Genomic DNA, 15,207 nt, shown 5'->3' with positions numbered 1-15,207 from the left:
GTTTCGTCAGTCCCGTATCAGTCCGCTCTGTCGCTGTGATCTCGCGATAGCTTCCCCATCAGTGGCGGCTGTGTTGCCCCCTGTCTCAGCCCGGACCGACTTGTTTCTGACGTTTGAATGAAAAACACGACGAATTACCTCCACTTTGGACCCGGGAAATAATGGCTTCAGCATTGGAGCAGTTCGTTAACAATGTGCGGCAGCTGTCCGCTCAAGGTAGGCCCGCTAAACTTACCGCAGGAGAAGTATTAGCTAGTTAGCTAGCATATGCTACCCAATGCTTTGGCGATAGCCAGGCAGCATAACTGCTAAGAGCTATCATTTTGCTTTATCATGTAAACACACCACCAAAATGAGTTTATTACAGCACGAGAGTTCTGTAAACTCACAGGAGGAGATTCGTCTGTATACAGTGTCTCGGGGGACACACTCAAACTCCGCAACCCATGAAATTAAATGTCAAAATTATACTTTTTGTTTCAGATCAAGCTAATGATTTTGGGGTTTAGCCTACCGGTAGTCCCGCCTAGCCCTCCCCTGATTGGTTGCCGACGCGAAATCTGGAATGCTATTGGATGAAAGTCATCTGTCAATCATTTTGTCTTACCTCACTCGTGCAAGGCCTTGACAGGGCATTTGACCGGCCGATTGGTGTTCAAATAAGTCTCAGGGGGTTTATAAAACAACAACAACACGTGATTCATGCTGTTTTTCAACTTTCTAAGGAAAAGCTTCTTGGGAGGTAAAATATAGAAAATCCAGTTTAATATCTGTCGAGGGAATGAATTGTCTAATTCTACTGGGGGAAACTATTTATCTTATAATAGCTTCTGAAGGTATTCATTTAACTTTATTACAGATAATTACTGTCCTTTGGTTGCTAGCTGCGATTGTTTTTTAATGTTTGTTTTGGTTAAAGACTGCATAGCGTCTGATTAAATTAAATATTAATATCTCTTGGAACCTTAACCCTTTTTGTCCTGAACACCGAAAGTTTGTGGTGTTTTGGGAGTTTTAGCAACACATATAATAAAGTATTTATAGCAGATGTAAAAAGCGTACCATATTTAGCACATCAGAGTCAATCCTTTGTAGAACCACTGCTAGAACCGAGTATTTTTGCCATTTCTACCAGCTTGGCACATCTACCTAAATTAATTTCACTTCTTCTGCTTTGCAGAATAGCTCAAGCTCAGTGTGTTCTTGATTACTCTAGTTAAAATGTATAAATTTAACTTTGAAGTAACATTACCTTGCAACCTGTAGGGTTTTTTTTTGCGTACAGCAGTAGATGCAAAAATACCAGCAGTTTTTGCAACAAAAGATTTGCAAACCCTATACTGCTTTTCTTACACTTTAAAGTTAGATACATATTTATATTTGGCCTGTCGCATAAAATCCCATTAACATACTTAAGGTTCTGGTTGTAAAGTGTCAACATTTGGTAAAGTTTCATTTGACTGAAGACTTTTCTAGCCACTGTTAAAGGTATCTATCCAGTAGGAGCTTTCAAAGGTTAATTTCTCTGTCCTCTTCCATCCTTAACCCCCCCCTCCAGGCCAGATGACTCAGCTGTGTGAGTTGATCAACAAGAGCGGGGAGCTGCTAGCCAAAAATCTGTCCCACCTGGACACAGTGCTAGGAGCCTTGGACATCCAGGAGCACTCCCTTGGCGTGCTTGCTGTGCTGTAAGTTTCCTGTTTGACCGTTTTATCCACCCGGGCCATGACACATTTGACTGCTTCTGTGCGAGTTCTGTTATCTGTTGGGTGTGAGACCCTGGAAGTGCTGAATATTGTTACTTGTAAGAATTTTGGTTAACCTTTGGTTTAGTTAATAGCTCATCTCCTGTAGACATGTGTGTGTTGTTCTAGTGTCATTGATGTCCTGAAAGACTGTTTGTGATCTCCTCCTTTGTTTTTTAGATTTGTGAAGTTCTCCATGCCAAACATCCCAGACTTTGAGACACTCTTCTCTCAAGTTCAGCTCTTCATCAGCACCTGTAATGGGGAACACATTAGATATGCAACAGACACTTGTAAGTCCTTACTGAGCAGCTGCTTAACTCTAAGGAGTGAACAAATTAACCCGTTTGTGGTCACAGTCCAGATCATGGTGATCTTGAATTCGTTGTTTTCATCTGCCTGCCTGACTCTGATAAAAAAATGTACCCCTCTCCCACTGGCAAAAAAAAAAAAAAAAAACAGTTTAAACCCGCGATCAATCAGTTTTTAGTGGCAGTATGAATCTCTCACTGACCGGGTTAAAATCACCCTGAAACAGCTAGGCTCTGACAGCTCAAGAAACACCAAACACGCAGCAGCGGGGGGAGGGCAGACCCAGCTTTTTTTGCCAATGGGTAGGGAACCAAATCCCGATTTTTAGCTGGTCAACCCACGTTTGAAAAACCTGCTTTAACCCACTAAGGCTACGCTCACACTGCAGGCCTTGATGCTGAATTCCATTTCCAATTATCTGTGACTTGTATGTGATGTCCTGTGTGAACTGCAGTCATACAATGCAAGTGTCCCGCATGCGCAGTAGAGGGCGCAATTATGTCACAGGCCTCTGTGTTTACAGAAGTAAACATGGATGGTAGTGCTGGAGCGCATCTAGCAATCTTTCCCAACCATAAAAAAAAAAAATCATAAATACTGCTCTCCGCATCATCGTCCACCATTGTTGCTGTTTTTCTAGTGAACTTGTCGGGTATTATTGGCATTCAGGTCGGATAAATGCGACCTGGCCGTTCAGACACAGGTCGCAAAAGATCAGATTCGTATCGGATTCAGGACCACATAGCCAAGTGGCCTGGGTCGCACTGGAAAAAAATGGATCCGTTTTGTTGAGACAGCCATGAAAAGATCTGATCCAGGTCGCATATGGGCAAAAAAAATCGGATTTGGGTCACTTCAGGCTGCAGTGTGAACGTAGCCTAATTTCAGTGGGGAAAGAGGCTTTACGAAGTTCTGCAGACAGTTGTTCACACCTGGCATTAAAAGCCATCTTAAATTGGATTCAAACAATGACAGAGAAAACGTCTGAGGAGGAGACGACTCCCCCACCATCAGGAGGCCTGTTCTAGATGATCTGATATTCTGTCCAGATTCTCCTGAGATGCATATTTTGGAAAACGTTTACAAACTTTATTTGATATCACATATTTAACAATATTGCTAAGAGATTTTATTTCTATATAAGGTTCACACTTCAAAACATTTTTAATTTGTAACCCTTTATGGAGCAACACAAGCTGATGACAGCAGATTAAAGTTGGTCAGGCTGTCTGCCAGTATCAGGTTAAACTATACAGAACATAACGAAAGGTGTTTTATGTTGGTATTAAACCTCCTTCTCGCTGTAATCGGATCAGTTAACAGGTCTGAAGGGGGGCGAGGAGACGAGAAGTTAGAAGAAAACAGTCAGGTTCATTTTAAGTAGGGTGTAACATACTGAACTGTTGATTTATCAAGAAGTAAATGATTTTCTTTGATGCTGATCATTTGTTTTCTTTCTTTTTTTCCAGTTGCTGGCCTTTGCCACCAATTGACAAACGCCCTTGTAGAGCGGAAACAGGTACAGCTTCTAGGAGATCCAATCTGCTTTAGACTCCATCCTTTCATTACTTGTTTTTCTTTCAAACGTCATAGATTTTCTCATGCTCTTTAGCTGCATATATCAGCAGTTCAATCATCATGTCAGGGCGACCTAGATTTTAAAAGTAGGTCTTTAAAATTGGTTTAGCTATATCCTTAATGATGTATTGCTTTTATTTTTGTCAGTTTTTGTGTTAGATTAATTAAGCCACTCCTAGAATAGAAACAACTTATAGAGATGAAGGAACTGACTGTTGTTCAAAGTGTCCTAATTCCTTTTTTCAGATGAAGGTAAAGTTTAGAAGTTCTTTAGAAATGAATGACTGGAGGAGGTGAGGGAAGACATCATTAATGGCTCAGTGTGAGGTTTCCATGGTTACAGACGATGTAGGGACTTATGTAATCCACCATATTTGATCTAGTCCAACTCACCCACCATCTAACTGGAGGATGAAACATTTTCCATCCTTCCTTTAGTGAATAACCTTTATAGTAACATCATTAAAAGTACAGGGATCTCTGGGCTCAGTTCTGCTGCATTCGTCAACTGAAACCCCAAAGAGAACCTTTGAACTGTGTTCATCTGGAAGATGGGACACAGACCAGCATCCCATTCCCATAGAAACCATTTATTGTTCTCATTCTTCAACTAACATAATCTTTCTTCAAAAGAGAAAGCTCTTTATAATGAATCTGTGACATAATCTTTTCCTGGAAAAGGCTTGAAGGTCAAATACATATAAGATGACTCATTTCTGATTGATAGATTCTCTCATATCAAACGAAAAGGCTCCTCAACAGTCAGGGTAAATAGAACCAGTAAATCAGTCATGCCTGTTGCTGCTGCAGCCAGCCTGCTGCTGTACGAAGCCACCACTTCCTCCCAGTTCAGTAGCTGTGGTGGGTTGTTTGTTTCTGTGATGCGTAGCGGTCATTTATCTCTGTGTGCCTTTGTGGCATTTTAAAGACGTGGTCGTGTTTTTCAAAGTTGGCTAAAACTTCCTATATCATTGTGTTTTTGCATTAATCCTAAAAGCAACACGCTGGTTCCGTTCTGACTTAGAATAAATATTTTATTGTATCTTAAAGCAGGAAAAACAGCTTCAGTTTGAATTTCTCTAGAAAAAGCTGCCATTTAATCTCTCCCCATGTTCTCCTCCTGCAGCCTTTGAGGGGCGTCGTCATCCTAAAACAGGCGATAGACAAAATGCAGATGAACACAAACCAACTTACCTCAGTTCATGCAGACTTGTGTCAGGTGAGTCTCTGTTCTGTTCTCCTTGCTGCTGAACGCTCCGCTCCCGATCAGCTCACCTCTTTCTCTGTCCTCTGCAGCTGTGCTTGTTAGCAAAGTGCTTCAAGCCTGCTCTGCCCTTCTTGGAGGTGGACATGATGGACATCTGCAAGGAAAATGGAGCCTACGATGCAAAGCACTTTTTATGTTACTACTACTATGGTGGGATGATCTATACGGGCCTCAAAAACTTTGAAAGAGCACTGTATTTTTATGAACAGGTAAAACCTTTAGTTTTCTGCTCGTTCCTTTGCGTTCGGGGGAGATATTAACCTGTTTCTGTTCCTCGGCAGGCAATAACCACTCCAGCCATGGCAGTGAGTCACATCATGTTGGAAGCCTATAAGAAATACATCGTGGTGTCGCTCATTCTCCACGGCAAAGTGCAGCAGCTGCCCAAATACACGTCACAGATAGTAGGGAGGTTCATCAAGGTACGCAGGCTTTCTTGTATTTCAGCTAACGCTAAATATCTTCCTGAAACCATTTAAAACATTATTGGTGAAAAGTGCATGGTGTTCAATTTCTGTCCAAACATTTTTGGACAGAAATTGTTTTTTTTTTTTTATATATTTAGTGATAAACCAACACAAAGAAAGACAGGGACCAACTACTAAGTTCATTCTACAAATGAACATTTAAGGTTTAGATTTGAAATAGCAACATAAAACCCAAAGCATTCGTTTCTGGTAGAAGTTAAATAGTTACTGAACAAAGTTAATTTCTGTGAGAACTATCTCACAGGGACCTTAGCTAACATCTAAAGTCCTCCTGATAAGATAATTATCAGAAGCCCATTATGAGTCTGGAGGAGATGCCTAGAATCACAGCTAAGATGGTGTCTATGATCTTAAAGCACGAAAAAGGAAAAGTTTGAAAAATAGCCAACATGTGAAAGAAGGAGATCTAATATGGTCTGTGTACTTTCTGGACATTGGGTAATGGCTTTATAATGAGAAATCCAAAATAGGAAGATGAAAAAAATTCTTGATTTCCAAAGAAATTAAAACGAAAACAAAACGGGAGCCATTGTTGTTGTCTTCCTCTGAAATCTCAAATCAGGAGAACTGTTCTAAACATTTTTTCAATTCTAAAACAAAAAGGGAAAATTAAAAATAAAATTAATGCTTCCTTTCCTGATTAAGCTCTCTGTGATTCGTATCGCTCATGAAGTGGTACAAGAATAACGGGCATATGATCGTATCCCCGGAAAGTTCCAATGAATCCCCCTCATTATTATTATTATTATTATTATTGCTGATGAAGATTCTAAGTCATCCAGGTCATAGTCATTCAGTAAAAGTTTAAAAATAATCCACTGGATTTGGTTTCCAAGATTTGAAGACGTTTCGCTACCTCTCCAGGAAGCTTTATCAATTCAAATGACTTGAGATTTGAATTGATAAAGCTTCCTGGAGGGGAAGCGAAAAGTCTTCAAATCTTGGAAACCAAGTCCAGTGGATTGTTTTTAAACTTTTACAAAATTATTATTATTATTATTATTGGATGTAGATCATTTTGGCAATAAGCCAAACAGCTAAAATCTATAAAAGACAAGGATGCCAGCTGAGCTACACAGCTAATTTGCTTCAGATTTGGCGTTTTCTTAAAAAGAAAAAAAAAAAGACAACAAAAATGATTTCTTTTAGAAATCAGTAAGCGGATTGTTTTCTGATTTCTGGATTCCCCATATATAAAACCAAAATGGAATGGCGTGCACGTTCTTGAACCGAATATGGACTAATTTTCCTACCTGGAACTGGCTATGTGTGGTTGGAAACTAATGCTGCACACTAAAACACAGGGTGGAGCAGTGTTTCCCACAGGATTTAAGGAGACTGTGGTGGGAGAGTCTCTGACCCTCGGGGGTTTTGCACATTTTTAAGCGTGGTGTATCCCACTTAAAGGGGAACGCCGTTTTCTTTTTTCTTTTTTTTTTAATTGGGCCCTTGCTTTTACGTTATTACATCATGTTCTACTCACCCATATGAGTTTTGTGTCATTTGGAGCCGTTCTGAAGATGTTAGGTTAGGTTATATCCAAGATGACGTCATACACACTCTGCTTTGTTTTTAAAAGATATAAATGTAAAAAAGAATATAACTGCAAGTGTCTGCAGGACAGTGATTCGCCTACATGTTATGAATGCGGGCGTACCATAAATGATAAATTATGAACAGTTTAGTGTGTGCCTTCAAGTCCTTGCCCATAGGAAGACGTTACTTGTACTTCTAATAACTTCTGTTATTAGAAGTACAAGGGAGGCAGAAATACATTTAAGCTAACATTGGAATAAAATTAGTGCAGAGGGACTGAATACAGCTGAACAATAATCAGATTTATACTGGGAAGAAGTTTAAGAAGCATAAACTTTTATCTATTTTAACTATTGCATAAACTCCCAGAAAATAAATAAAAGTCTCTTTGTAATGTAAGATTATGGGAAAAGGGTAGAAATACCTTCAGTGTTTTCTTACATCCTTGTTTCATACTTCTACCTGTTTTGCTCTTTGTCTGCTTCCTGTCTCCACCCCCAGCCCCTGAGCAACGCATATCACGAGCTGGCTCAGGTCTACTCCACCAACAACCCCGCCGAGCTGCGCAACCTGGTCAACAAACACAGTGAGACGTTCACACGAGACAACAACACCGGCCTGGTCAAGCAGTGCCTGTCCTCGCTCTACAAGAAGAACATCCAGAGGCTAACAAAGGTGGGTTCATGGCTCCGGGTGTTTAAACTCACGTCCTCACAGGATGGGACCTGATGGAGGTAAACGCCTTGCTGTTATTAAAGCTGAACAAAGAAAGTTCTTTATTCAGCTGAAGCTGGAACAAAAACAGTGGAAAGATCAGTTTTATTATGGCAAAATAAAACTGATTCATTTAGATTTTATTCTTATCGCACAGAGCTTCCTGTTCTAAATAATTAACAATATTAGTGTGTGTGTTTTTTTTTTTTTTTTATGGCCCCATTAAGGTTTTCATTCCTTTCATAATTAATGAGCTTCTTGAGTAAATTAAATCTCAGTGATAAAATATTTTAACTCCATTATTAAAACATGGATTCAGTGGATACAGTCAGGTCCCAATTATATTTTTTATACATTACCTCAGAGGGTCTTTTAATAAAAATAACTGTTAATCAGGTTAACATTTTCTGATTTAATTCAGTGGGTTAAACATAAAAACATACAATATACATCATGGAAACTAAAGAATTTTTAACAATCTCTGATTTTCAGGAGTTCAGTCAAAATTGGACAAATTAAATAACTAAAAGCAAAATGTTTTTTCTAATATGTTAAAAAACCAGTTTGCTGACGATGTGTCATAGTTTTTTCATATAAACGCTCCACCAGGTCTTAAATGTCGCGTCTTTGTGTTTCTACACGTCTCTATTGAGCCCAGTCTGGCTCACAGCAATCGTCTGACTCGGCCACCTTCCCTTCGCTGCTGTAATAAACTCCTGGGTTGCTTCAGTTGTGTGTTTTGGATTGTTTTCCATCTTTTTCTGAAATGCTGCACTGTCAGTCTGACTCCATTCTGTGTTAAGTTTCTGAATTCATTCAGCTGCTTCTTTCCTGTGGATATTCCACCCTGCATCACCTGGAATCGATCTTGCTTTCGTTTAATTTAATTAGCCTTTTTTTTTTTTACATTGCAGTGAAACACCTGTATTTCCTGCCATGCGGTTTTCTCCTTCGGTATTTATTAGGGCAATTTTTCTTGCCGCTAACCACAAGCTTGTAGATGTTTCATTTCCTTGTTTCTATTTGGTCGTCGTCCAGAGTCCATTGTTCAGGATTTTATTCTTAAGGCTGCGTCACGCCGCTTGTTTGACTCTACAAGCTCTGATGGGCTTTTTTTTCACTGTGATCAGATGTCCTGATTTGTGTGAAACTGGCATTTTTCAATTCTGTCTCAATTTCCCACTGATTGTCTCTTGTTTGACATGGTCTGATTAAATAAAGGAGAAAAAAAGGGTTTTCTTAAATGTAAAGCAGGCAGAGCTACAGTGACTGTCAGAGAGCAATGCCAGCTGTCAACCACATTACAAATGCTATGCCCCACTTCATGACACTAAGGGATTTTAATCAATATGTAATATAATAGAAACTATTTAAAGGGAAGAAAAGGGCAGCGAACAGTAAAAACTCTGGAACAGTTTGTCACTGAGGGAGTGGAAGGTGATTCTCAGAGCTTATTGTTGTTTTTTCCTCCAATTTCATAGTAACCTGAGAGCAATGAGCTACAACTGCACCACATTGCTCCTCGTTTCTTATTTGTTGGGTTTTCTTTTTATGCAGGGCTGTAAAATTGATTCGTTTACTAATTGATTGTTCTGTTAAATATCATCAGGATTTATTTCTTAGTGAGATTCTGTAGATTGATGGTTTATTTACTAAATCTGGTGCTTAGATTTTCACAGTCTGATCTAGATAGATATTTTCTGGCTTAAAGGCTGTTAAATATCATATTAGATATTTTACACTTGATTTATGGACATGCTTACTTCCTATGCTGGAGATTCCAGGATTCACACTGAGATTAATTTACTAATTTGAGCTTATTTAGGGGTACCAGAGTCAAGGGGAGTGAATACCTGACACACTTTTCAGATCATCCTTTGTCATTAAATAAAAAAAAATATATATATATATTGTGCTACTGTTCTTCAGTTACAATCCAAATGGATTTCTGGTTAAAACAGGGCGATTTATGAAATGAGTTGGATTTCGCTATGCTTGTGCATTTTTTTTATTTTTTTATTGTCATAACAAAAGTAAAGCTTCAGTGTGCTATAGGAATGGATTAAGCTTTTCTGTTTCGTTCGATCCCTCCAGACTTTCCTGACGTTGTCATTGCAAGACATGGCGAGTCGAGTGCAGCTATCAGGTCCCCAGGAAGCAGAGAAATATGTCTTACACATGGTGAGTGTGATCATGTTGATTCTCCTACTTTTGTCGTAATTTTAGTATTTCTATTAAATATCAACAACAACTTGGGATAAAAATTAGCTCTGATGCAAACATGGAGGTTATTTTAGGAAATTGGTCTGAAATCTTTTTTTTTTCCTCTTTCAGATTGAAGATGGGGAGATCTACGCTAGCATTAACCAAAAGGATGGTATGGTCTGTTTCCATGACAACCCCGAAAAATACAACAACCCTGCAATGCTCCACAAAATAGACCAAGAGGTGATGTTGAACACATCAGGTTGTTTCCTTCTGCTTCAGAAAACTCCGTTAAGATGCTATAATCCATTTTATCGTCTTTTCTTATCGCAGATGTTGAAATGTATAGAGCTGGACGAGAAACTAAAGTCTATGGATCAAGAAATCACAGTAAACCCACAATTTGTGCAGAAGGTGAGTGGGAGTTTCAGAGTTCCTCATTTCTTTCCAGGTTTCTGAAAGGGAAACGTTTTTGCCTTTTTTTATGCTCTTAGTAATACTAGTTAGAAATATTTCACTATTGTTTATAAAAAAAATTAAGCCTGTCATATTTATGGCTCAAATGTGCATAAAAGTCAACTAATTAGAAGAATAATTGGTAAATCGTTACCTAAAGATGATATTTTTGGAATGAGATTGTGTAAATGCAATCATTAGAAGAAGGCCTGTTTTTTTATTGAGATTGTTAAAGGAGTTATTTCAAAAGTTGGAAAAAGTACAATTTAGCTTTATATATATATATATATATATATATATATATATATATATATATATATATATATATATATATATATATATATACATATATACACACACACTATCAGCTTTACAACTCTTGACATGGTGCTCAATTAGAAGATTTCTCAGCTTTGTTTATTGATAATTTTCTAACTTAAATTTTTCTTAATAAGCTTGTTTTTAATTTATTCTTTTTAATTCTTATGTTTGATACTAAACTCTTGATTGCGATTAATAATTATTTTATTTATTTATTAAATAATCATTAACTAATTTATCAATTGAATAATGTTATTGGAATATACCAGCTCTAAAACATGCAATTTGCAGAGGTAACCATCCACTCAGCAGCAATTCATCTATAACTTTAATAGAATAAATTAATCTTGCATTAAAGTCAAAGATCTTCTTTCTTAACATTAATACATTCATCAAAAATAGTAGCACATTTATTGATTTGCAAAATAGCCATTAGCTGCAGCATCCCAGAACAGAAAATTAGAAAAATATCGCCAAAATAAAAGGGGCTAAAGAATCGCATTAAAAGATTGTTTAATTTTTTTAGAGTAAGCGACATAAATGAAGTGTTAAGGGCTGGTTATACTCCAGCAGCAGTGTGTCGCAGTGAGCCTGTCGCTGTGTTTTTAAATTTATGCCCAATATTGAAGCGTGGTCTTGGGTATGTTATTCCACGCCACAACGCAAGAGGGACAATCACGAAAGAGCTGTGGGTGTAGATACAGCCGAGGCGGTGAGGAAGTGGAGGAAAGTTTGTGCAAAAACGGAGGGACATGAGGGCGAAAAAGAGCGGGGATCCAGGGGGGAAAAAGGGTCCCAGCGTTCCTACGCACCTCGCTCTTCTAACTGATCCATCTTCACGAGTCGTTTTCCACAATGGCGGTTATACAAACAAAACAAGCGGGTAAGGTACCAAACAGGAAATACTCATAGTGTAGAGCAGATGTAGAATCGACCAATCAGCTGCCTCCTATCTTCGGCGCTGTCTGCGGTCATCTACAATTTTGGAGAGGTGCATCAGGGTGTCTGCGGAATGGGCGGGGACACATTTGCGTTCACACATGCAGACGACCTGGTTTCTGAGGCTAAATCAGCCTTTACATACATGTATAACTTTTTATATCTGAAAAAAAAAATCTGCCATTTTTGACCTTTTTGGCTTGCCATACGCTTCCACTAACCCTCTGCCAGTGTCTTAGATCAGCATAAACCAGCACTGCAGTTCAAAACAAGGAAGCAGGTCTTTGAGCTTCTTCATCATTACCAGTCATTCCTGTCTGAGTTTTAAATTTCTTCATCTACTTATATTCTGATTTATCGCCGAACGGAAGCAATAAGAAAAAAACGCTCATCTTTTGAAGGAAAGCTGTGATATCCTGTGAGGTTTACATTAAGTTTTCTGATATCCTCTTTCCCATTATCCACCTAAAATTACTGCACTGCAGAAAGCTTGGTGAAAGGTAAAAATGCACTGAGAAAGCCTTTAAACCATGAAATTCATACATATTAAAACCCACTTTACCTCAGCCTCAATAAGTCAGGGGAACAAAAACTAAGTAGATATTAAATGGGAAATTGTCCTACGACATGTTGACTCTTATCTGTGGTCCATTCAGGCTGAAAAAGAGCAAAATTCTGAGCACACACCAGGAAGGCTAAATAAATCATCAGCCTGTTAATGTCTGGAACTAAAAATATTGGTAGTTTGATGAAAATCTCTAGAGTACGAATTTTACATCTAAAACAATTAGAATATTGTGTAAAGGTTTAATTAAAAAAGCAAATGGCTTTTTATAGATATTTATCACACAAAGAGTGAAATATTTCACCTTTTTATTTCCTTTAATCCTGATGATTATCATGTCTTTCAATGCAATACCATTAAGATTACTTTTGGTGAATAACTAACAACCTTTACTTGGCTTCTTCATGTTGGTACCAGCACTTAAAAACTTGTTCAGTCTTGTTTTTTGTTTGCTTAAATCTGAGAAATGCAACATCTAGAAGAAACAGTCTCTTACCTCTGTTACTATGATTACTATTCCTATTAGTGCAGAATCCTTTCCTCTCAACACAATCATTTAAATCGGAAATAAATATTTGGACCATTTTTGGTTTTAAGTTGAAACAATGGAACTTCCGCTCAGTTTCTCTGAATATGTATTGACACCAATCCAGGAGTGTGTCTGTTTGTTCACACAGCAGCCACCTGTGGTTTTAGAGCTTTCTTTCTTTCTTTCTACAAAGCCAAACCAAAGCTGATTGGCGTTGTTTATGTGGTGCAATGCAGCTTGGACTCCTACATTGGAGAGAATAAATACCAACTATACAAACGGATGGAGCAGCAAAGAACCAGCAGCTCCTAGAAGGATTCGGCTAAAAAAGCACTTTGAGAACAAAGGACACTTTTGATGACCAAAGTGTTCAGATCCTGGGAAGATTGTCTAAGGGAGCAGGAAGCCATCTTTGTTAAAAGACCAAAGCAGTCACTGAAAAGAGGAGGATTGAAGTTTCAGTTTCCAAGCATTTAAAGCTCATTCCTGGAACTCACTAACCTGACTCCGCCAGATGGATTTGCTGGATTTGCTCCGCATATCCATCTGGAAACCTTCAGTTGAAGTAATTTTGGGAAGGGGCGAAAATACTGGTTAGCTGATTGGCCTATGTTGGTGATAGACGGGCCAAATAAACCGATCAGATCAACGAAGCATATGACGTTCTAACAGAGCAACTACGAAAACACAACCACAAGCCAGGCACAAGCCAATTGATAGATCAAACTCTTGCCGAAACCAGTCGGGAGAAGAGCAAAAACATCTTTTCCTCTGAGAAAAGCCTCCAGAGCAGTGTTTTCCTCTTCTTTCAGTAAAGAAATACTCTGTAATTCCGATAAAACTTGCTCGATAGCCACGCTAACGCTAGTTTCATCGGCTGAAGCCGCCCTGTTCTTTAGACTGAACTGTCGCGCTTCTCGTTGCGTCACACCTCAACCTGCCTCAAAGCCAATGCTGATTGGACGTTCGTTTGGTGAACGGCTCCAAATTTTCTTTAACGGAAAGTAGCCAGACTGATCTGCGAGTGAAACCTTGAAAGCTCGCGAAATCAGGATGGTCTCATGAGGCTAGGAACTCACTCCAAAGAGGTTAGACAAGAACACTTATCATGATTCAAATGGCCAAACACAAAACCCGTACATGACAGATTGAAACAAGAGAATGAAGGGTAGGTCATGGATTTGTATCTGATGGAATGCTCTTCGGTGGATGGACATCCATGCTGCTTAAAAATGTCAGCACTACAACTACAGGTTGGTCTGGATCGATCCGACAGAACTGACAAAGCCTCCTGTATATGTGCTGAAACATTTCAGAAAAACTGAGCAAAAGTCCGGTTTCCTCCGATTTAAGCACATTTTGTTGTTGTTGCCGTGACCCGGATGACTGAGAATTTGAACAGGCATATATATTATTATATATATATTGAACTACATATTTTGGACCTGCCAAAATGTATAAAATATATTATGTAAATACTATTTTTAGGTAAGATTAATACTTTCAGTCTGCACCACTTCACTTCTAATGAAAAGGTTGTTCTGACCTTTAAGAGCTGCAGATAAAGCCAAGTCTCAAATGAACTTACGTCCATTGATTATTCTGCCAGAGCAACAAAAAAGCCTTTTATTTTTATTTTAAGTTTGAAGTGTCATTAATTTCTTTTAAACAATCCTGAAAAAAAAGTCGCCAAGAACAAAATGATGACTTCTCTTGTCTCAAGGTTTAAATTAAACATTTCTGATCGTAAATCTTCTTTGTCTTTTTTTCTGTAGAGTATGGGATCGCAGGACGATGACGTTGGTAGCAAAACATCAAGTTATTCATGAGGGGGCCAGAACGCCACAGCCACCCCAACACGTTCTTCCCAGGATGAGTTGGATTTTAAAAAAAAGGAAAAGCAAGCATTCTGTCGCATATGAACTTTGGTCAAGGAAAACCTAGTTATATGAAATGATGACGAATTTGATTATTCTTACTTCACCGTGTCTTGGGGATAAAAAAAAGATCCTTAGAGAAAAGAGAAAAAAAAATAAAACTTTTGTCAGTGTTTTATTTATCGATATTCAGGAGCGCCACAGCTACGGCGACAGAAACCACAATAAAAACTGGACTTATCTGTTCCAACCTTGTGTGAATAATCTCACTGTTTGTTTTGGTTTTTCTGCATGATGGCCGTAACCGGAGGGCATTGCATATGAAGCGAAACATCAATGGCTGACGAGGAATAAATATGATTATATTCCACCTTTGTAAAGATGGTGCTGATGGTTTTCTTCTCACTCCTTGGTTAGATTGTAGATATCAAATGCAAAGCTGTACACACGGACTTGCCCTCCACGGAGCTCGCCGCTGTGGAGAAGTCGAACACAATCTGGTGCACTGTTTTGGTTTTGGTTTTTAGGTCAGATCCACTAGATGTCGCTAGAGCACTGCACAAGAATCTGTTTTTGAGAGCTTGAAGTCAGATAAAACCAAACTGTCTTGTCAATCGGGAGCTTTAGCATTGCGATTGTGGATCTGTTAATAAATTGTTTAAGGATACAGGTCTC

General features: G+C 38.6%; 1 protein-coding gene across 1 annotated transcript; it reads left to right on the top strand.

Annotated features, from left to right (window-relative positions):
* The first annotated feature begins 24 nt into the window (after positions 1-24).
* On the top strand, positions 25-14,912 carry cops3 (COP9 signalosome subunit 3). The gene is made up of 12 exons (XM_038280093.1): positions 25-216; positions 1,559-1,688; positions 1,926-2,038; positions 3,527-3,576; positions 4,762-4,854; positions 4,932-5,111; positions 5,184-5,324; positions 7,428-7,601; positions 9,735-9,821; positions 9,975-10,088; positions 10,179-10,259; positions 14,431-14,912. The coding sequence occupies exons 1-12, from the start codon at positions 162-164 to the stop codon at positions 14,482-14,484; spliced, it is 1,272 nt and encodes a 423-aa protein (XP_038136021.1). The 5' UTR covers positions 25-161; the 3' UTR covers positions 14,485-14,912.
* The last annotated feature ends 295 nt before the right edge of the window (positions 14,913-15,207 follow it).

This window comes from Cyprinodon tularosa, unplaced genomic scaffold (assembly GCF_016077235.1).
Source record: "Cyprinodon tularosa strain WSP-4 unplaced genomic scaffold, ASM1607723v1 ctg156, whole genome shotgun sequence".
Lineage (NCBI taxonomy): Eukaryota > Metazoa > Chordata > Actinopteri > Cyprinodontiformes > Cyprinodontidae > Cyprinodon > Cyprinodon tularosa.
The sequence above is the reverse complement of the archived record's forward strand: the minus strand, read 5'-3'. Positions and strand labels throughout refer to the sequence as shown.

Excerpts from the sequence above, each read along its gene's own strand:
- cops3 (XM_038280093.1), top strand. The coding sequence starts at position 162 with ATGGCTTCAGCATTGGAGCAGTTCGTTAACAATGTGCGGCAGCTGTCC. Across the intron at positions 217-1,558 it reads GCGGCAGCTGTCCGCTCAAG|GCCAGATGACTCAGCTGTGT; the intron begins GTAGGCCCGCTA and ends CCCCCCCTCCAG. Across the intron at positions 10,260-14,430 it reads ACCCACAATTTGTGCAGAAG|AGTATGGGATCGCAGGACGA; the intron begins GTGAGTGGGAGT and ends TTTTTTCTGTAG.